The sequence below is a fragment of the Orbicella franksi genome, chromosome 10, assembly GCF_964199315.1.
Source record: "Orbicella franksi chromosome 10, jaOrbFran1.1, whole genome shotgun sequence".
Lineage (NCBI taxonomy): Eukaryota > Metazoa > Cnidaria > Anthozoa > Scleractinia > Merulinidae > Orbicella > Orbicella franksi.
In genome coordinates this window covers 10,682,213-10,702,317 of record NC_138154.1, presented here as the reverse complement: position 1 = coordinate 10,702,317, position 20,105 = coordinate 10,682,213, and the positions used below count along the sequence as shown (strand labels likewise).

Here is a 20,105-nt window from a genome sequence, read left to right as displayed (position 1 = left end):
CGAATATTTCCAAACTAACTCAAAGGAACTGCACTGCTAATTCATATGCACGTCATCCATCGAGTGCGCACTAGGTAATAAAATGGACAATGATAAAGCAGATGGCCATTGCTATAGCTTTGCCTGGATTTAACGATCTTGGACGTTCGGTTACCCCCGTTTTTCTTTTGATTGATCATTTTCTCTACCGCTTTTCTACGTTTAGCAAAAAATCGAAGGAAATCTACCGATTAGAAGTCAGTTGAACTTTTTGCAAAATGCATCATCGAGATCCGTTCTTTTGAGCTTTTCGTTTATCTGTGCGACGGTTTCAAATGCCTCTTGAAGGGTTAAGTTTGGTGAAAACGTTGGCAACATTTAGAATTATTTGAGCAACAGACCCACTTCTACAAAATATGACTGAAATCGTTTGCCTCCGTTGAACTATAAACCCCTGTAGACCATGCTGAATTACATACGCCAATTTTTCAAAAACAGGCTAGTTTTTCACACGCTTTAAGTCGGTGACCCCCAGTTTTTGCATTTCCGACACAAGTAACTCATTATCTGACTGCAGTAAAAATTTTAAAAAAAATCCGTTGCGCGAACGTTCTTAAGTGTACTGGAATTTCAGAAAATGAGGTTTGGATAACAGTCACTGCTGTATTGGTGTAAAGTAAGGGTTGTCATTTCTCATCATACGTGGAAATCGCGATTTTGCTGTTATGGTTCTTTTTTGCAATAAGCGTTTTGTTTGAAACGTCAGCCAATCACAAGCGACACGGAAAATCCGATAAGCCGTGAATCAAAACGTAAAGTAAATAAATAACACAATTATCAAAGTTTACTGCAGAACCACTCGCCTGCGGCTCGTGGTTCCACAGCCACTTTGACAATGCTATGACGTAATTTATCATCAATAAGAGGACAGACGCATAAAAAAACTGACGTCAATTTGTTAAATCATTTATGGCGTTGCGCGCGCAAGTGTTATGTTTTGAGTGCTGTTTTTGCATTCGCTTTCACACCCAGTCCTCCCAAACTTATTACTCGTAATAAATGATGCTTAAATAGTGTTTTGCTATCATCTTGGTTAACATTTTGGGCTTTAGTCTTGAATTATAAATACCCAAACAAATGTGTTTTTTACTGTTTTAATGGCTTTATTTGTGATTTTCTTTAATTTCCTTCAGTGAAATCTTCCAAAATTTTTACAGCACATCGCTACCAGCGGGATACGAATTTTAAACACGAAAAAGTAGGGATTGTAAAGGCAGTTTTTTTCGATTTTTTCAAATTTTTATCTTTTGCCGCTGCAAAAAAAACATGGTCCTATAGATTTCCCTGAAAAACGAGTTCCACTAAAGTAAAATATTTACCACCAATCTGCCAAATTTTACGGAATTTCACCGAAGGAAACGCAAGAAAATTCACTGTCAGTTTTGCTTTTTGTGCTCATGTTGACGTCATAAAATATCCAAGAACACTGACGTTTTCCTTCGAGCGGGCGCAGATTACTTATGCTTTCGTCCTCAGCGCGCGTGCGATCGTTTGTTTTTACTTCTGGTTGGGTGAAGAAGCCAATCATGTAGGGTTCTAAAGCAACCCAAATCCCTTTTCGCCACTCAACTCAGAATTGCGTTAATTTGTGGGAGAATGTTTGTGACTATCAACAATAAGATCATAGCCTCTTGTTAGTAATTATTGGTCATTGATTGAATACCCTAAATCACCGCAAAAAATTAAACTTATGCTATGTAAAAAATGTTCTCTTGTTAGCGTGAAAATATACATGCTGGGATATTTGTCCGCGGAAATTATTTCTTCCGAGAAGCGAGCAGTTTTCTGAGAAATAAAAGACCCGCGAAACTGAAAAAGCTTTCTACAGCTCTTTTATGTTGTAGATGATGTTTAGAATGGAAATTCAGGTACTGATCTCTGATGAGTCGTTTTCCGGTACACATTACCTTCGTTGAGTCTTCTTGGTTCACATTTAAGCAGTGTCAAGGAATAGACTTCTGCCGTTCTTTTCTTCCTCCAAAGTGAACTGGATGTGTGAACTTGATATTTTTGCATTGCGTTCAGTGCGGACGAAATGTCGGGCGGGTGTTTGAATACCGCACATTTGCTGAATTTTGTTGATGTCAAAGGCCATTGCCCCAACTACCATCCTTCAATTCCCCCCGGGAACGGACTCCCATATAAAAGGGCGTGGTGGGGGGAACTCCCATACGACAGAGACGGGGGTACTCGTTATACCTTTTAGGAAAATGCACGCTAAATTCTAAATTGACTAAATTGCCAGAGAAAGAACGAAGTTGCACCGTTCAACGATCATTTCCAAGTTCGGTCCAAGACTAAATATTAACATGCATAAAAATATAGTAAAAGCGATAAAATATGAACAGAGATATAATAAGAATTTAAAAGGTTTGAAAAAAACTGAGTTTTTTCGTGAGGCGCATTCTAATCAAGAAAAAATTCTGCTGGGAGTTTTGAAAGGGAGCCTATGGTAGGGAAATTGACTGAGACTACGTTTACACCAGAGGAGATTTTCTGGATTCGTAAATGTTCCGGATTTATCAATTTTAGAGTGCACTGAAAGGGTAAAATTGGATTCCTAACTCACCGTTTACTTGGGCCGGAACATTAATGATGACATGGCTACCAATACATTCGAACCCCCATTAAGCGGTCACCTATTTAGCGAAGAAGATGCAAAATGAGAATGGGTTCCAGTGAGCAATCTGTACTGTACGGTTTGAATCAGTCATGAAGTTTATTTTCCTCATTTAAAAAAAAAAAAACGCTCACAAACAATGTTTAAAAATGACCTTAAAACAGTTTAAGAATTTCCCTTCTCGGAATTCACTACGATCTTTCTTTCCCATTTCTTCATCGTGTTCAAGCATGGAATGACACTTTGCAAATGAGCAAACTTTCTTTCAGTTTAGTCCACAGCTCATATCGCCTTTCAGATCATCAAAGCTGATGTGACCCCATCCACTAGAACTGACGTCAACCAGTTTGACGCGTGCGCGTTGACCAACAAAAGCTCCGACATCCCAGGTCTTACGAGTCATCGTCTCAGTACATTTCCCGGTAGCTGAATTGATAACCTGAAAATGATTTGCGGGGTGCGTCAAATGAAAACTATCTTTTTGACCTACAGACATACAGGAAACGCCGTAGTAATGACAACAGTTAAAATCTGGAAAGGGAACATTTCACAAAGGAAGTTCCACGTGAACAGACGAAAACCTTCCTCTAGACAAAAAAGCATACCACAATACTTTTACCACTTTTGAACTTAAAGCTTAAATCTTTCACATTTTCTCTTGAGTATAACTTTTTTAGCGCTTTATGCGCATCACTTTCTATTTGACATCCGCGCTTTTTGTAGTATGGCGGTTTTACAGCCAATGCATTTTTGTTCAGTTCCTTTTTTTTATAAAACACAACTCACTTGCGACAATCTTCTTGCATGCAGCTTTAGTCTGAAGCATTTTCTCTTGTTTAAAGATAGCATATAAAAACAATTACTGAAAAAGGACTCTACAAAGCTTTTCTTTTGTTTTTAAGTATTGCATAGCTCGGAATAACCTGAGTAATTTTTATTTATATATTTAACCGAAAATTTTCTGAATCGATTTTTTCCTGTCAGAGGAGGCTTTTCAGGGCCAATGTTGACAGTCAGTAATCTCAGAAAGCAGACATCTTACATGTACGAAAATCCAAGTTATCAGGGAGTACTGGGTTTAACATTTGGTAACAGTGCTTACCTTGTTGCCAATGATCAGTTCGACGCGAACCAATTTTATATCACAGCCTCCACCAATCAGAAACGAGATGTGTTTGCCCTTGATGGTGAAGTATGGGGAAGTAAGAGTTCCTTGGGGTCCGTCTCCTTGAATTTTTCCGGCGGAAGCGTCTTTAGAGGGTCTGTTCTCGTATCCTCCAATCCACCAGTCACCTTGTTGATTGGCAGGAGAGGAGCCGCGATTTTTAGAGTTGTATCATAGGTCGGCTGGTTGTTAAACGCTGTTCCAGTCTTATCCCAATCGTGGATTCCGTCTTCAAAGTCGAACTTACCCGCTTAATTAGAAAAATAAATGAGGCATAATGTATCTATTCAAACCAATCAACGTGCGTATTTTGGGCTATTTTCTAAAGTATTATATTAAATGCGATTCGATAGAAATTTTGCTAAATTAACAGTCAACTGATCGGTGAACTGTACGTATAACTGCCTTGAAAACCACGTATATAAAAAAAATCCGTCTTAAAGTTTTGCCACATTACTTGCTAAAAGGCTATCGACACGCTGAAATAAATCACGAGACAGCCGATACCTGGTTTAAATTTCTCAAGGGCATCCATCCCCCCGGGGGGGGGGGGGGCGTACTTTGGGAATTTTGGGTGGGGATGTGCCGCTGGGACCCTGGAACCCTTAGCCTATGCCAGAGCTAGTTCAGCTGAATTTTGCTAACCTATACTAGAGTAAACTCCCCAAATCCCCCCATCTATGGACACTGTTGAGGCTGATTTGCATAGATTTAAACTTGCTGATTTGATTTTTTCATATTTTTGAGTGGCAATACCTGGTTTCCTTAGTCTAGATAAAATCTCCAACCAAGTAGTCAGTTTTGTAAAAAGTTATATCCTATTCTAGACCCAAACGCTCTGATTTATATACCCTATCCTAGAGTAAACTACTTGAAAACCATACCCTTCACAGCGGCACATACCTATATAGCCCATATATGGCAGTGCTCCCCCCCCCCCGGGCATCCATCCTTCCGTCCAACGATTCTAGCTCTTTTTGTAGCTGACTTAAAGCCGTTTTCACGTCTTTTTCGGGGTACAGGTTCACAGCATTGTAATTGCCTTTAACGATCACTTTACCCGAATCGGAATCAGTGGCGTTTTTTACATTTGACGGACAGGCAAAAGCGCTTTCCAGCAACACAAAAATCACGAGGAAAGCGGTGAAACAGAACAAAACTTGAGCACCCATGGCAGAAAGTAGTGTTACCTTCGAAGACCTCTGTCTTTAAAGAGAATAACTTGAAATGTCTCATGGCTAGTTTATAGTTAGATTCCAACGCGTTTTTTCTTGACCACGGAAGCCACAGTCATGCTGTGCTGTGATCATTTCCGTGACTAAAATAACGAGAAGCCTATGTTTGGGTATTTTTACCTATAATATGTTTCTTTTGTTCCGATGTGTGCCACGACATCTCTATACATATTATAGCAGAACCACAGCTGCCTTTTTAGCACTGTCGTCACAGTAAACGTTAGTTCTATACCCATTTTCGGCAAATTGACCTTTTTTTGCCGCAATCGCGCGTAGTTTCAAGGTGGCGAAATCGTATGGATCTCGAAAAATTTGCGTCGAATTTCACTGGTCTCAGACACTTTTTTAGCGGTTTTGTTTGTCTCGCAGTTATCTCGATTTTTTTACAAAGCTATGACAATTTGTTTGTTTGTGTTTATAAATGCCTCTAATCAATATTTTTTGAAGTCTTGACTCGCAATTCAAGATCAAAAAGTCAAAATATCTCCAAGAAAAACCCCGGTTTCTCCTTCTCGTATTTACCATTCACCGCCCCTCAATTTCATCATGCACCAAATCTGAAACAGACTGTGAAACATGTGAAAGCGGGATAGATATTAGCATAATTCAGTCGCGACACGAACGATTTGACAGTTTTTACTGTTTCGATGCAAACACGAAACAAAGCATTGGGTAATATTGAGCGTTCTCTATGCCACGTCACGTAACTCTAGCCCCGCTTTAATAGGATGAAAATGCACGTTCACTCTGACCTTACTAAGAAAATAGACTTTGTTTTGTGAAAGGACAACCATAACACCCTGTTTAGTTAGCCCTTGACCCAGAGTTTTTTTCTCTTGTCTGTTCCTCATTTGTGAATGTGAGCTGCAAACTGGCGGAGACGAGTCGCGAAGCAACGAGCCGGTGTTTTTTCCTCTCGCTCTCCTCCGACCGCCATGACATCCACCATAACGGCTTTCTCACTCCAGTTGGAAAGACGAAAGAAAACCCGAAGGACCAAGGTACATGTATTCGATCCGTCGCGGAAATTTTTTAAATTGGTGTAGACGCGTGGTGTTGCAAAAACCGGAGCAAAAGGCTAAAATCGTCATCTTTATGATCAGCAGACTTTCCCACAAGCCGTGCTCGGAACAACAACAACAACAAAAATTGTCTACGACATTCAAGACCTTTGGGCCCCAAGCTGTCTAGAGTAGAAACACAAACTGTTAATGCAATGCTGATTATATTTTCCCACCATGTATGAGAAAGAAAGGGCCCAGATTTACAGTTGTAGCAACTGTGAAACCGACGAATAAAAATATTGAAGAAACATTTTATCCGCAACCATCCACCCCTAGTATCACCGCAAAGCGTCGACTCGAAGAAAAAGAAAAAAAATCCGTCAGCGACAAAAAACTGGTATCCACCGAGGTAGATGTCCTGACTTGGAGAAATCTTTCACGTTTGTCATAATAGGACGAGGATGCTTCAGGGGAACCTTAGTCTGCCATTCGTCATCCAATATCCTGGTGTCCTGTCCACTTTATTATTTCGCTCGACAAAAAGGAGATTCCCGGGGCGAGAATTACTGCAGTGTTTCCAATATGGCGGGCAAGGCCCATTTCGATCCACCATGGCTTTTGTCATCGCTGGATAAGTCAGGTGTAAAGAACGGACTGTCCCTTATAGGTATTTTTGCACTTTCCTGTAACTCTTTATCACCTTCTTCTCCAAACAAAAAGCTTTTTCTTGCATTAATAGGGCAGAATAAGTGGTCTAATATGCTGCAGTTTGGTAAGATTTGACACTATATGCTCGTCCGACTGCTCGTCCTGAAAACTTCGACGCATTAAAGGACGTGTACAATATATCTGTAACTGTTATTGCGCTCTTTGTTCTCAGGTCTCTTCTGGGCGGTCAAAGTATCCCTCTGTTTTGTGTTCAACCTTCTAAAGGCTGTGAGAATTTATGTCCTTGCTCAAATCACAAGAAGAAGGGATTTTGCTATTAAGTATGGAGGCAAATGGGCAGGTATGGAAGGAGTGAATGCTGTATGGAATGTGATGAAAGAGGATTGCCACATTTCTTGTTGTTTATTATCGTTCTACTCATCTATTGAAAACTATTGAGGAATTATTGATTTTCTTTTCCCTCAGGCAGGAATTAATTGCTTATTTCAATCAATTTTCCAGTTTTTTTCTTCTGTAATCCATTAACTAAAGTTGAACTAAGTTCATTGTTTTGTGTCTTTGGTAGTTGTCACTGGTGCATCAGAAGGTATTGGGAAAGCTTTCGCCTTTGAGGTAGTTAAATAAAATATTTCTTCATTACATGTAGATTGATCCACCAACCTTTGATTCCATGCATGTATTAAAATTACATGTATGTGTAGATAAGAGTGAAAGACAAATGAAATTTCAATGTACTGTAAAATCAGCCTACATGCATATTGAAGGTCACAGCTGAACGACTTTGAAGTCTTTGATGGGCAATAATGCTGTACTAGTTTAACAGCAATGATTCTAAATTTTTGACCAACTGTTTCATTCATTCATTGTTACTGTATTACCCAGATAAGAGCCACCCCCCTTCCCTCCTAATCAAGTATTGCCCCATTAAGTGTTACATATATAATCAAAACTATAACAGAATTCTCAAATGTGCTTGGCTATCAGCAGCCCGATTTGAGCATTAGTGTACGCGTCATGCTTGTAATTAGACAGTGCGCGTCATTTTGCGCGCGTTGTTGTGGTGTACTTTGTTGAGTAAACTGCTGTGTTTTTCGGCATTCATAACGACATTTAATCATTCAGCGCTCAATCGATGGTTGTTTGTTTCTCGAATTTTGTCATAGTTTTGATTAATTGGTAACAGGGCTTCATGTTGCCCAATTCAGTCTGCAATCATCCTCGTGATTAACAAATTGGACTCCCGCTTCGCAGTCGTCTGATTTTGTTAATCACTCATATGATTACAATTTCCTCAAATGTGATTGGTGCGTAAACTGGTGTATTTTGCTCTAATTAATCTGCAAAGCTGTAGTCTGACTGTGTAATTGGACAATTTGCTGTAATCAGACACCTGTAATCAGACAGTTATATGAGCCGATCATTTTTAAGACCTGTCCACTAAATCCACCAATCACAACATTGATTACATGTACAGTCACTACAGCAACCAATTCAAGAGACTGACATTGTAAACTTGTGGAGGTTTAGTTACTGGTGACTATTTTGAAAGAAACTTAACAGCCATTCCCATATGCTTAATTTTGATATTTAAAAATGGCTATTAAAAGCTATTTTTTGAAATTGTAGGAAATTGTAATGGTTATGATTAATTGGTAACAGGACATCATGTCGTCCAATTCAGTCTGTAATTATACTCGTGATTAACAAATCAGACGACCGCAAATGATTACAGAATGAATTGGACTCCACTCAGTCCTATTACCATTATTAATTGCAGCATTGTTAAAGAGTGGCGACCTTGAAAATTAAGGGACCACATTCATATCAAGGCTGTGCTCTAGCGGCACCTAGTTATATAGAAAATGACCTAAAGGGAAACAAAGAAATTGCTTGGGGTTAGCAGGAAGTTTAAGTTATCAAGGGTTCTGGTCACTATGGATAAAATTACAGTAAACTGATTTCCAGGGGAAATTGATTTTGGTTTGAGTTGGGGCTTCATCTGGCTGCATATAGTGTGTTGGTGTATACTTAATAAAATTAATAATTAAAATAAATTGTATGATCCAGTAAGATTTCTTTATTACCACTTGACTTTCAGTTGGCTAGCTGTGGAATGAATGTTGTTCTGATGAGTAGATCAACGCAAAAACTGGAAAAAGTTGCAGAGATCATTGGTAAGTTAAATCTATTAATAATCGCCAGACCAGACACAAGATCGACGCCTCCAACAAAGAATATCTACCGCATTGTCCTGCCTTTTAAAGACCAGAAATCAGCGGACATAGTAAAGAAACATCTCTTGGACTTGAGTAATAAACTTGATCACAAACTACAGCCGGTGTTCAGAAGCCGTAAAATTGGCGATGATCTCAAAGTACAAGAGCCAAAACCACCTTTGATCAATCAACAGTGCGTTGTTTATAACTATATATGTGATCTGTGTGATGCAGAATACGTCGGTTACACTAGCCGTCATCTTTACAAGCGCATTGAGGAACACCGATTTACCGCCATCGGAAAACACCTTCAAAATGAACACCGAGTTGATACAGTTGGTGACCTGACTAACAACTTTAAGATCCTAAAGAAATGTCAGGGAAAGTTCGATTGCTTGATCCATGAAATGTTGTGGATTCGCAAGAAGAAACCGAGCCTTAACACACAGTCAGACTCCATTCGCGCAAAAGTATTTGTTTAGGCTTTGAACAGACACTGAACTCATTACCAGTGTTTGACACCTCATTGGAATGAACATGAACATTGAACAGCTATCTTAATCTTCATTTATTCAATTTCGCACCTCTACCATTGGTATAAATTAGTTTACTTTTCGCACAAATATTTTTTAACTTGAAAATGGTGCCAGGATGACACCGAAACGTCGTTGCTCAGTTTTTTCGCTAATCTTTATTGTTAACTGTATTTCCAAATTTAATCTTATAAGAATCATTTCAAGGTTTTAGAAATATTTAACAGGTTAAAGATGATGCAAAATATCACTTGCTGACAATAATGTACTACATGTACAACTGTACAGTGCTGTAGCAGGGTAAAATTTATTAAGGGGGGGGGGGGCACCCGACCGAGCACTAAAGGCACGAGCTTCTAGGGGGGTCCAGGGGGAACCCCCCCTGGGAGACTTTGAAATCTGGGTTCTCTAAAATAGCCTTTCCAGCCTTCTGAGAGCAGCTTACAGCAATTTTTAACTGACTAAAATCATTGATCGGATATGTTACTTGAACATTGTACTCTCCTAATTGAACCGGTTTATTATACAAATTGACAGTGTTGTGTAATAAATATTTACCTACTCTATAGACCCCAGGAACCATTTCATTTCATTCGGATGTTTGGGTTGCATGCAAGACCAAAGACAGCTTTCGTGGCAAATCATTTGGGGTAAAAGCCTCTTGATTTTTCCTTGTCAAAGCTATAAAATTTCGCGCATTATCGAACCGAATGTTGAATGTTTTTGAAAACAAGCAGGAAGAGCATGGCCGCTGACCGAACTTGCCTGTCAAGATTATAGGCTCAGTTTACAGTGGTCAAATGAAAAAATCCAATACCACTTCTGGGTTTCGGTGCTTTAAACTTTGTAAGAGTTTGAAGAAAAAATGTGCTGGAGATTTGTTGTAAAATGTTATAAAGAAAAATTAGAGTTAACCAGAGTGTTACTTATGCTAAAAGAATCCAACAGTATCTCAAGATCATTACTTTTCTACTTTTGAATATCTTTATTATGTGCTAGTCAATTTTTTGGGGGCGGGGAGGGGGGGGGGGACCCGAGCCCTCCCCGGCCCTTCCCTGTGCTACAGCACTGCCTGTAGCTGCTGCTCTATGACTAATAGTAGAATTCTTTTTATTTTAATTAAATTGGTTGATCTTCATGCTTGCTTTTGTTCTTTAGAGAAAGAATTCAAAGTTCAGACCTGTGTCATTCCAATAGATTTTGGTTCTCAGGATGTTTACCCCAAAATATTTTCTGCTATAGAAGGGCTTGAAATTGGTATTTTAGGTAAGTTTAAATAAGTCGCCATGTACATGTACAGAACATAATTTTATGTAATAGCTCTCTTAATATCAATTTATCATTTGATACCATGTATAAGCAGCTACGTGGTCTGATAAATGTAACTGCCAGCTAGAATTATTAATAAATTTGATATGATAAAGATATTAATTTTTAATGGTGGTTTATTTCTTGTTTGTTTATTAGTGAACAATGTTGGTGTAATGTATGACTACCCACAGTATTTTCTAGATATCTCTAACCAGGTAAGATCCAAGGGCCCCTCCTTGATGGTGCGCATGAATTTTATAAGGTCTGAATATTATTAAGAGTACAACTAATATTCCTTCTGACTTGTCTCGCAACATATTGCAAAGGCAACAATGACTTTTCTGTCACCCAGCATTTTTGTTATCCTTAATACTGTTACACTATTTTTTTTATTATTATTATATTTATTTTTTTTTTTATTAAGTGTCTAAGTGTCTCCTCTCCAGTCCTCCTCATGCCTCTGCACATGCTTTTGTTTGCACATTGTAAATTTCACTTACACTCAGTCTACATTGCTGTGTGTGGTCATTCACATACATGCACATACAGCTATATGACAAACATCTTGTTTGCACCACAGAAACTTTTTGACCTGATAAACATTAACATGACTTCAGTGATAATGGTAGGTACCGGTAAATAAATTTATTAATTATAGTACATTGTTTACATTATTAACATATAATTTTGGATATACAGTGGAATCTGATCGTGTCTTAGTCACAACAAATTTGCTAGGAAAATATTGTTTGTTTGTTTGTTGTTTGGCTTTTTTTTTTAAAGGAAATCTGTTATTGTTTTATTCACAAGGGGGAAGGAAATTTGTTCAAAAAAATGATTGGTTGAAAAAATCAGTGGCAAATTCTCCCCAACAATTATGCAAGTAAGCACAAAAAAGTCGGCTAAGCAGAATAATTTCGAGGTTAAAAAAAATCGAGGTTTTGAAAAAAATCAGGATTCCAATTTTATTACTGAACAGTACTTGTTATACTTTTTCTACTTCTTGGAATAAGCAGTGGTTTTTTTCTTTTTCTTTCTTTTATTTTCTCAATTCATTAAAAATGTAAACTTGTTATGCCAGTGTTCCTTTGGAAAACCTGCTTCTTTTAAAATGAGTTTACTCTCTGACACCTGGTAATTTCCAACAAAATTGCATTTCAGATGACCCGTATTGTGTTACCTCAAATGTGTAAAAGGTATCCTTACTTTAAGAGTGATGACAAGTTATCTAGTGGTTTGCCTTTTTTAAAGATTGCCCTGAAAGATCTGTCTTCTGGTACGAGAGGATTACATTGTTAAATACTGACAGGTCGAGAGCTTAAATGCACCACCAAATGTTTACAACCGCTGTCTGTGTAACTATTAAATTAATTTTTACTATGTTCACTAGAATGGTTAACTATCATGATTGCTGTACATAACAAAAATGGACAAAAATGAAGTCAGCTACATGTACCCATAGTTACTGCAAAATGCTGCTCCCTTATAAGAAACAAACCCTCGTGGGAATATTTAATCGCCTTAAGTAGAAGTTTGTTGTACTTTTATTGTATTAATTTCTGTCAATTGAAAGGCCGCGTGCAAGAACGTCCCCTAGATTTTTCGGCCATTTTTGAAAGTGCTTAAAACTAGTTGAATTTTGGCATGTGGGCTTCGTTTCACCTGAGAAACATTGCTCTGAAGTTTTTTTCGCTGGGTTGCTTTTCGTTCTCGAGAAATAACGTATGCAAAAAAGGCACACAGGTTGGAAAAACCGAGTGGTTTATTGCATACGCAATATCTCGAGAACGAAGCGAACTTTAGCGCGAAAACTACGGGCCATTGCTTAACATACCTGAACGAAACTGCATGCGAAATTTGGAGCGTTTTCGACAAAGTTCACCTTTGATTAAAATACCTGACGCCCTTTTCCCGCCGACTCCTTCAAATAAACGAAGCCGGGCCTTTGTTATGATAAACAGAGTCGATCCTTTGTTATAGTAGCCAAGCCAAGCCTTTGTTATAAGTCGAAGCTTCGCCTCGGTTTATTATAACAAAGGATCGGCACGCCGCGACCGCAAGGACTTTGATTTTACTTAGAAACCAGCAAAATGTCAATTTCACGCAGCGTATATAAGCTCAAATTTGTTGATTTCAGGGCAAAAGTGCTTAAAATGTTGACTCATGTTAACGCGCGACGGCAAGGATGTTGATTTCTCTTAGAAAGCAGCAAAATGTCAATTTTACGCAACGTAAAAGCTCAAAAATGTCGATTTTAGGTCAAAAAAGGTTTAAATGTTGATTTCATGTTAACCCGTGACGGTAGGGATGTTGATTTCACTTAGAAAACAGCAAAATGTTAATTTTACGCAGCGTATAAACTCGAAAATGTTGATTTCAGGTCTAAATGGGTAAAAATGCTGATTTCACGTTAACGCGTGACGGCAAGGATGTTGATTTCACTTAGAAAACAGCAAAATGTTGATTTCACGCAACGTATAAGCTCAAAAATGTTGATTTCAGGTCTAAATAGGTAAAAATGCTGATTTCACGTTAACGCATGACGGCAAGGATGTTGAATTCACTTAGAAAACAGCAAAATGTTAATTTCACGCAGCGTATAAGCTCAAAAATGTTGATTTCAGGTCTAAATAGGTAAAAATGCTGATTTCACGTTAACGCGTGACGGCAAGGATGTTGATCTCACTTAGAAAACGGCAAAATGTTAATTTCACGCAGCGTATAAGCTCAAAAATGTTGATTTCAGGTCTAAATGGGTAAAAATGCCGATTTCACGTTAACGCGTGACGGCAAGGATGTTGATTTCACTTAGAAAACGGCAAAATGTTAATTTCACGCAGCGTATAAGCTCAGAAATGTTGATTTCAGGTCTAAATAGGTAAAAATGCTGATTTCACGTTAACGCGTGACGGCAAGGATGTTGATCTCACTTAGGAAACAGCAAAATGTTAATTTCACGCAACTTATAAGCTCAAAATTGTTAATTTCAGGGCTAAATAGGTAAAAATGCTGATTTCACGTTAACGCATGACGGCAAGGATGTTGATTTCACTTAGAAAACAGCAAAATGTTAATTTCACGCAGCGTATAAGCTCAAAAATGTTGATTTCAGGTCTAAATAGGTAAAAATGCTGATTTCACGTTAACGCGTGACGGCAAGGATGTTGATCTCACTTAGGAAACAGCAAAATGTTAATTTCACGCAACTTATAAGCTAAAAATTGTTAATTTCAGGGCTAAATAGGTAAAAATGCTGATTTCACGTTAACGCGTGACGGCAAGGATGTTGATTTCACTTAGAAAACAGCAAAATGTCAATTTCACGCAACTTATAAGCTAAAAATTTTTAATTTCAGGTCTAAATACGTAAAAATGTTGATTTCACGTAACGCGTGACGGAAAGGATGTTGATTTCACTTAGAAAACAGCAAAATGTTAATTTCACGCAACTTATAAGCTCAAAAATGTTGATTTCGGGTTTAAATAGGTGAAATATGGCGGCCGGAAAATAGTGTTAAGATCTGGAACTTACTTTGGTTATCTGGGACAATGATTATCTGCACTGAACAAATAAACATCAAATAAGCACTTTTCCAAATACAGCAACGTCTTAAATGGCTAAAAATCACGAGATAAATACATATTTTTCGACAAACGCGATCGTAGCTTTATGTCACGCACCGCCTAACAGATTAACAAATTAACCCTTCTGCGCAACGTACAGGTCTCCATACATCTGCATGTCCGCTGATCCCAGAAGTTCAAAACACTACAAATCATGCCGATATGAAATAAAATCAACGCAACCTGGATCACAGATCTATGTTACAATCGATCGCTACTTGTTGGCCATTATTACCTTTAAATGAAAAAAGCCGAAACAATCTAGTTACCAGTTCGAGAAACGCGAGCAGAACGTGATCGCAATGCATGCCGGGAAGGGTCTTTACACCTCGTGCGCGGGAAAACACGGCGGTCGATACAAGACAAATTTTATAAGTCAAAAACCAGTTCTCGCTTTCCAAACTTTGACACTAGCAACGTTTGGCAAATGGGCCACAACTCACGAGAGGGTATTTTTCTTGGGCAAGAACTGCTCTTGTACTTTGCTGCCTAGCTCGACCTGACTTCGAACGCCGATAACACGATTACGGTATATCAGCTACCTTCGAAGTTTCAGAACACATTTTGATTCTTTAAAACGTGCTGATGACTTACGGGTTTATCGAGTCTTTACGATGCCTCTCAACCACCAGGCAGGCACACAAGGTACTTTAACATTATGCTTAAGATATTAGTTGACAGAGCTCTAATGCGGCACATCTCTTTTTCGTACGATGGTATTTCGTTTGCCGCTCGATCGATTCACGAGTTGTGTTTACGTCGCAATAACCGATGTAAACAATCTGTTCCCAGATTTCCGCTCTATATACTATTTTCCTTTGACTTTAAGACAGCTAAGATTCAGTGGAATACACTATAAACAGTCTGCCTGTTTGCTGTTCAAGAAAATAATAAGGTTTCTTTTGTTTTTTGTTCAACAAAAGATCTCCAAAAGATGCCGCTTGGAAAACTGAGCTTTTTGCATACGTTATTTCTCGAAAACGAAGAGCGCCCCAGCCAAAAAAAATTCAGAGCAATGTTTCTCAGGTACAACGAAGCCTACATGCCAAAATTCAGCTATTTTTGAACACTTTCAAAATGGCCAAAAAATCTAGGGCACGTTCTTGCACGCGGCCTTTCAATTACTTTTATCGTTATCCTATTGTAATTTTTTTTATGATTTTTAGAGTATTAACACCAAAAATCCCCATCAGTGAGTGTTTCAGCTAGCAGCCTGCACGTGTGACCAGTTTTAATTAATTTTAATCACTATTAATTAATTTGAATCATGTGTGCAGACTATCCAATCAGAAGTCAAAGATGAATTTCCAAAGCTTCTGATTGGATAGTATGAGCACATGAAAATTATGGACACACTTGTGGACTGCCAGCGGTAATAAATTTGTTGTCAACAGCAACTCAAGTGTTCAGCTTCCTGGCTGCTACTTGGCTCTGTTTTCATCTTTTCAACATATTGTTGATAGAGGATTTAGTCTTGGATAACTACTGCCTAAATACTTAATGTTTTGTTGACCTTCAGGAAATGTGGAGCCATCATAAACATGTCATCCAGTGCAGGACAGCTGCCCACACCACAGATGACAGTATATGCTGCTACTAAGGTACTGCACCTTTCATTTTCTTCTCTAAAAACCAAACCTGACAACAGGCATGTGAAGCCCTCCTGCCAATGAATCTCTGAATGTCCTTATGCACAGGGCTGAAGTAAAAGATTGCTCATCGCCTCAAGATATTTGGTCCTTGCTTAAGCCTTGCGTTTTATTGAGGTATCTTCATGTATGTACACGTATAGCTGGGGCGTTTGATAGGAGGGCAGATATGAACATAAAGTTGGACATCTTTTCTGTTCTTCTCTAAACTTCATGCCTCGATAAACGCACCAGATGCACGGACCACATGCTTTGAGTTCCATCGTAGAAAGCGCCAATTAAGAAAACAATGACAAGAAAGTTAGCGCAAACAAAGCGCAAAGAAAGCAAGAGTTAATCGCGGGGAGAACTCGATTGAACACGTATTTAGGGGCAAACCAAAACGCTTTAGCAGTGGGCGCAGCTGGTACGTTTACGGGGCGGTCAACATTTTCACTTATTACCCGCTTAACGTCCACTGGGCGTTTAGGTACTTCCCCCCCCCCCCTCCCTCAGCCCCCTCCTTAATGTCCACTTGGAATTTTGCTGGCCCGGTAGTCACTGCGCTCCAGTCGCTACAGATCTAAATATATCAAATTTATATTTATGAAATTTATTTATAGCTTTAAGACGTAGAAGTATCGCCTGAAACTTTCTCTTTCTGATTCTGTTGAAAATTTCCGACCACTGTATTCAGAAGAGGGAACAAGGATCAGGTACAACGCCTCGACAGGCCTAGTACTTACTTCAAGCATGCTCAGCCGTTTGTTGATCGCCCGCGCAAGTAAAAACTTCCTGTTTTTGTTATCTTCCGTTCTAAACCTGAAGTAAACTTTATTAAACTGGATTATAATGCTTTTGGTCAGACATGCCTCGTACTAACGTCCAAAAATTGACTCGCCCCTCCTCCTCTTCTCCTAAACGACCAGTGGATGTTAAAGGAGCTCAGCCACGTTATTTTGAGCTATTTTGGCCTCGTACAAAATTTCATTTAAATTGAAGGAAACCTGAAAATAATAGTCTACTAAAGTAGACAAACACCAGGGATAATGATAAACCATGAAGGACAAGGATGGTTAAGGATGGAGAAAATTAACACGGATTACAAACGACGTGAACTTGAAGATGAGCAAACCGTGACGTAGCTCCTCTAAACGGGAACAAGGGAGAATATTGACGACCTCAAAACTACTCTGAGGCAGATACCTAAGCGCAATAATAAAGAGCTTGTAAGATGCTGGCTTTAAAGTAATTAAACACGAGAGACAGTGCTTCATCTGGAGATCCAAACACTGAGAAGAGAATTGAAAATACGACGCGCAGCGGAGTATTTTTTGACGAAATTTGAGATGTTTGGATAGCCGATGAAACGCTGTCTTGAGTGTTTCACATATCTTCTCAATCGAAACAAAAACTAAGGAGTAAATGTAGAAGTAAAACCATCAAAATCTTTGCTATAATAATTAACACCGGGTATCCAAACCTGCTCTATGGTTGTCATTTTCTTTGTTTTAACTTGATGAATTATTAATCATCTGAGAACTCGTTTTTCACCATTGATAATTGTTACTTATTTGCGTATTGTTTTTTTTTTTTCCCTTGCAGGAATTTGTGGACAGCTTTTCACGTGCACTGGCATATGAATATTCGTCACACGGAGTTGAAGTTCAGGTGTGATCGGTCTGCAATTTAATATTATTATAGAAATCAAGCTAATTGTATCTCTGAATTATCAAGAATTTCTTTTACATTTTTACAAGTATCTTAGATATACGTCCACACCACTGTAGTTGCCTCGGGAGCTCTGTGGGTTTGATTTTCACTCTTGACATCTGATTTTTCCGACATTTTCTCTGCTTAAAGTCTCTCCTGAAAGATATATCAGAGCTTACCTCTTTAAACTGTACTAGATGCATGGACAAGCAAAAACGTGCATGTTTACTTTATTCCAAAAAAATATATGGCGTAGCAAAAGAGCAGCTTGAGGGCATGCAAAAAAGTAGCTTTTTTCTAAGGAGAAACAACAGCGCAAATACATACATGAGCGAAAAATTACAAAACGATTTATCGAGGGAGATTACAAGCATATCTTGCGATCGAGATGAATGGTACACGACAGATTTGTTCGAGTATGTTCAAGGGCAAAATGTACTGAATTTGTTTTGAAAACCAACTAGTAATACAGTACTCGAAATGGACTGTGCATAGGAGGAGGGTCCTTGTTTGCCGTTTCTTTAACCCTGGATAAGGCTAACACCACAACCGGGATTAGCCTAACTTGGGGACCTGAACTTTTCAGTCGTCGTATATCTCTTGCCGTTGTACTCACGTCTTTTTCGGTAGTATAAAGCAAACCAAACTATAACTTGAGACTTTCCTGGTATTTACTGGGAGAGCGTTGTGTCAAGGACGATTCTAACAACACCTGTGTTTTGCAGACTCGCTGCGTTAGACATAGACATAGGCAGAGCAATGTTTCGTGGACAATCTTGTCCAAGGGGGAAATAAAGGTGCAGTGACGTTAACCCTACGTGAAGCACCAACCCATGAAACAAGGCCAGACCACAACACCGGGAACTCCATGTCCTACTCTTTGCGAGAAGTGTGTGGGTTCTTTAACGTGCTCTGCTAACCATGTAACACTGAAGATGTGGGGGATGAGGCTTACGATTTCTAGTCCTTTTTCGAAGAGACTTGAACATCTAACCGTTTGCAGATATAATTGCAAAGGTAGCACATTCTCCTCAGTTATTTTAAATCCCTGAGTGTTGGTCCGGTGTGGGGCTCGTACCCTTGACCTCCCGCACAGCAGTCTGGATCTCTACCATATGAACTAACCAGGCGGTGGTCTTATCTCTCTTCCTTCTCTTAGTCGTTGAGGCCATTTTATGTAGCTACAGCCATGACATACGGTGCAAGGCCTAGCATTGCTGTACCATCTCCCGAGACGTATGTGAGAAATGCTCTGGCTACACTTGGACGCTCACGGCGAAACACTGGGTACTGGAGTCATGCGATACAGGTAGATACTGCTGACCACCTGTGTCCAGATACTCCGAGAATCAGTCTGAATCAGTCTGCGAGCTCATTGGTCTTGAGGATGAGAGTATGGACCTTAAAAATGAAGTGAGCTGTTGTGCAATGCGAAGACAACCGTTTAGAGCAAGAAAAAAAAAAGAAAAAACAAAAGAAAAGAAAAGATAAGATAAGAAGTTGTCGCGTCTTTTCCACCAAAAGGAAATTAGAGATCTTAGATAATTAGAAAGGCATTTGCTCATTTGCTCATTTGCTCGGTTGTTTGCAAGGTTGCATTTTGGCTCGAAAAAAAATGACCTTTTTTGGTACATGTAAAAAAAATCCTCATTGACACTTGTCAGGTGTCAAATTACAAAACACGACAATTTGTCTGGCTTTTTCATCGTTGGCAAAATTTTGCTAAGATTGCCGGAGGTCGCACAATTATAGAGTTTTCGAAATTATTTTTAGCATCCCAATGCTAAATGTTTAATGGGAAATGTCTAATAAAACAGTGAGCCCACTTTCCCAAGCTTCGCATCTTGTGAGCTACAATAGTTGGCAAAAGCAGTTGAGACACTGTTAGGAAATGACGCTTTCGATATTTAGCCTCTTATTCTACTTCATTTACATCTATCGTTAATTCTCCGATATCCCTGGCCCCCCGATTCAATGTTGTGTAGGTGCTGTGATCGGCGTTGTTTTGGAAATAGAAAATTCAACATTGTTTGGGAGGCGGGGGGGGGGGGGGGGTGAGGCGAGTGATTCTCAGACGCTCGAAAATCGAACTCTACTGGCAAGTGTTTCAACACTATTGTCGCTCACTGTAATTTCGCAGAACTCGACCATGTACTGCGTTTACTTGTGAACTTTTTTTTTCCACAGGGCTGGTTCGTGGGATTCTGTCCGGAGTGGCTATGGATGTGGGCAGCAACATTGCTTAACAATCAGATCCGTCGAACGGTCCTCAGAAACCGAAAGCCATAACACTTCATTCATGATCAAAGTTTATTGGTTTAGATTCAATTTCTGAACCCTATTACAAT

At 39.0% G+C, this 20,105-nt stretch overlaps 1 protein-coding gene and 1 pseudogene across 4 annotated transcripts in view; one reads left to right on the top strand and one right to left on the bottom strand.

The window, feature by feature from the left end:
* Positions 1 to 4,996, bottom strand: part of LOC145500087 (uncharacterized) — a 14,897-nt pseudogene extending 9,901 nt beyond the window's left edge. The window contains exons 1-3 of the transcript XR_014051021.1: positions 4,813 to 4,996; positions 3,762 to 4,074; positions 2,927 to 3,098 (exon numbers count right to left, since the gene is read on the bottom strand). The product of XR_014051021.1 is annotated as an uncharacterized LOC145500087 (transcript). The remainder of the gene's footprint in view (positions 1 to 2,926; positions 3,099 to 3,761; positions 4,075 to 4,812) is intronic.
* On the top strand, positions 4,762 to 20,105 carry LOC145500482 (inactive hydroxysteroid dehydrogenase-like protein 1). 3 transcript variants are annotated; one of them, XM_081480013.1, is made up of 12 exons: positions 6,603 to 6,730; positions 6,944 to 7,072; positions 7,298 to 7,344; positions 8,831 to 8,906; positions 10,640 to 10,747; positions 10,949 to 11,007; positions 11,373 to 11,417; positions 11,954 to 11,988; positions 15,936 to 16,017; positions 17,650 to 17,715; positions 18,917 to 19,066; positions 19,945 to 20,103. In XM_081480013.1, the coding sequence occupies exons 1-12, from the start codon at positions 6,646 to 6,648 to the stop codon at positions 20,044 to 20,046; spliced, it is 984 nt and encodes a 327-aa protein (XP_081336139.1). In that variant the 5' UTR covers positions 6,603 to 6,645; the 3' UTR covers positions 20,047 to 20,103. The 3 variants fall into 3 exon arrangements, with proteins under 3 accessions (XP_081336141.1, XP_081336140.1, XP_081336139.1); XM_081480015.1 differs by lacking the exon at positions 19,945 to 20,103 and having other exon boundaries at positions 4,762 to 6,730; positions 18,483 to 19,006; XM_081480014.1 differs by lacking the exon at positions 11,373 to 11,417 and having other exon boundaries at positions 6,587 to 6,730; positions 19,945 to 20,105.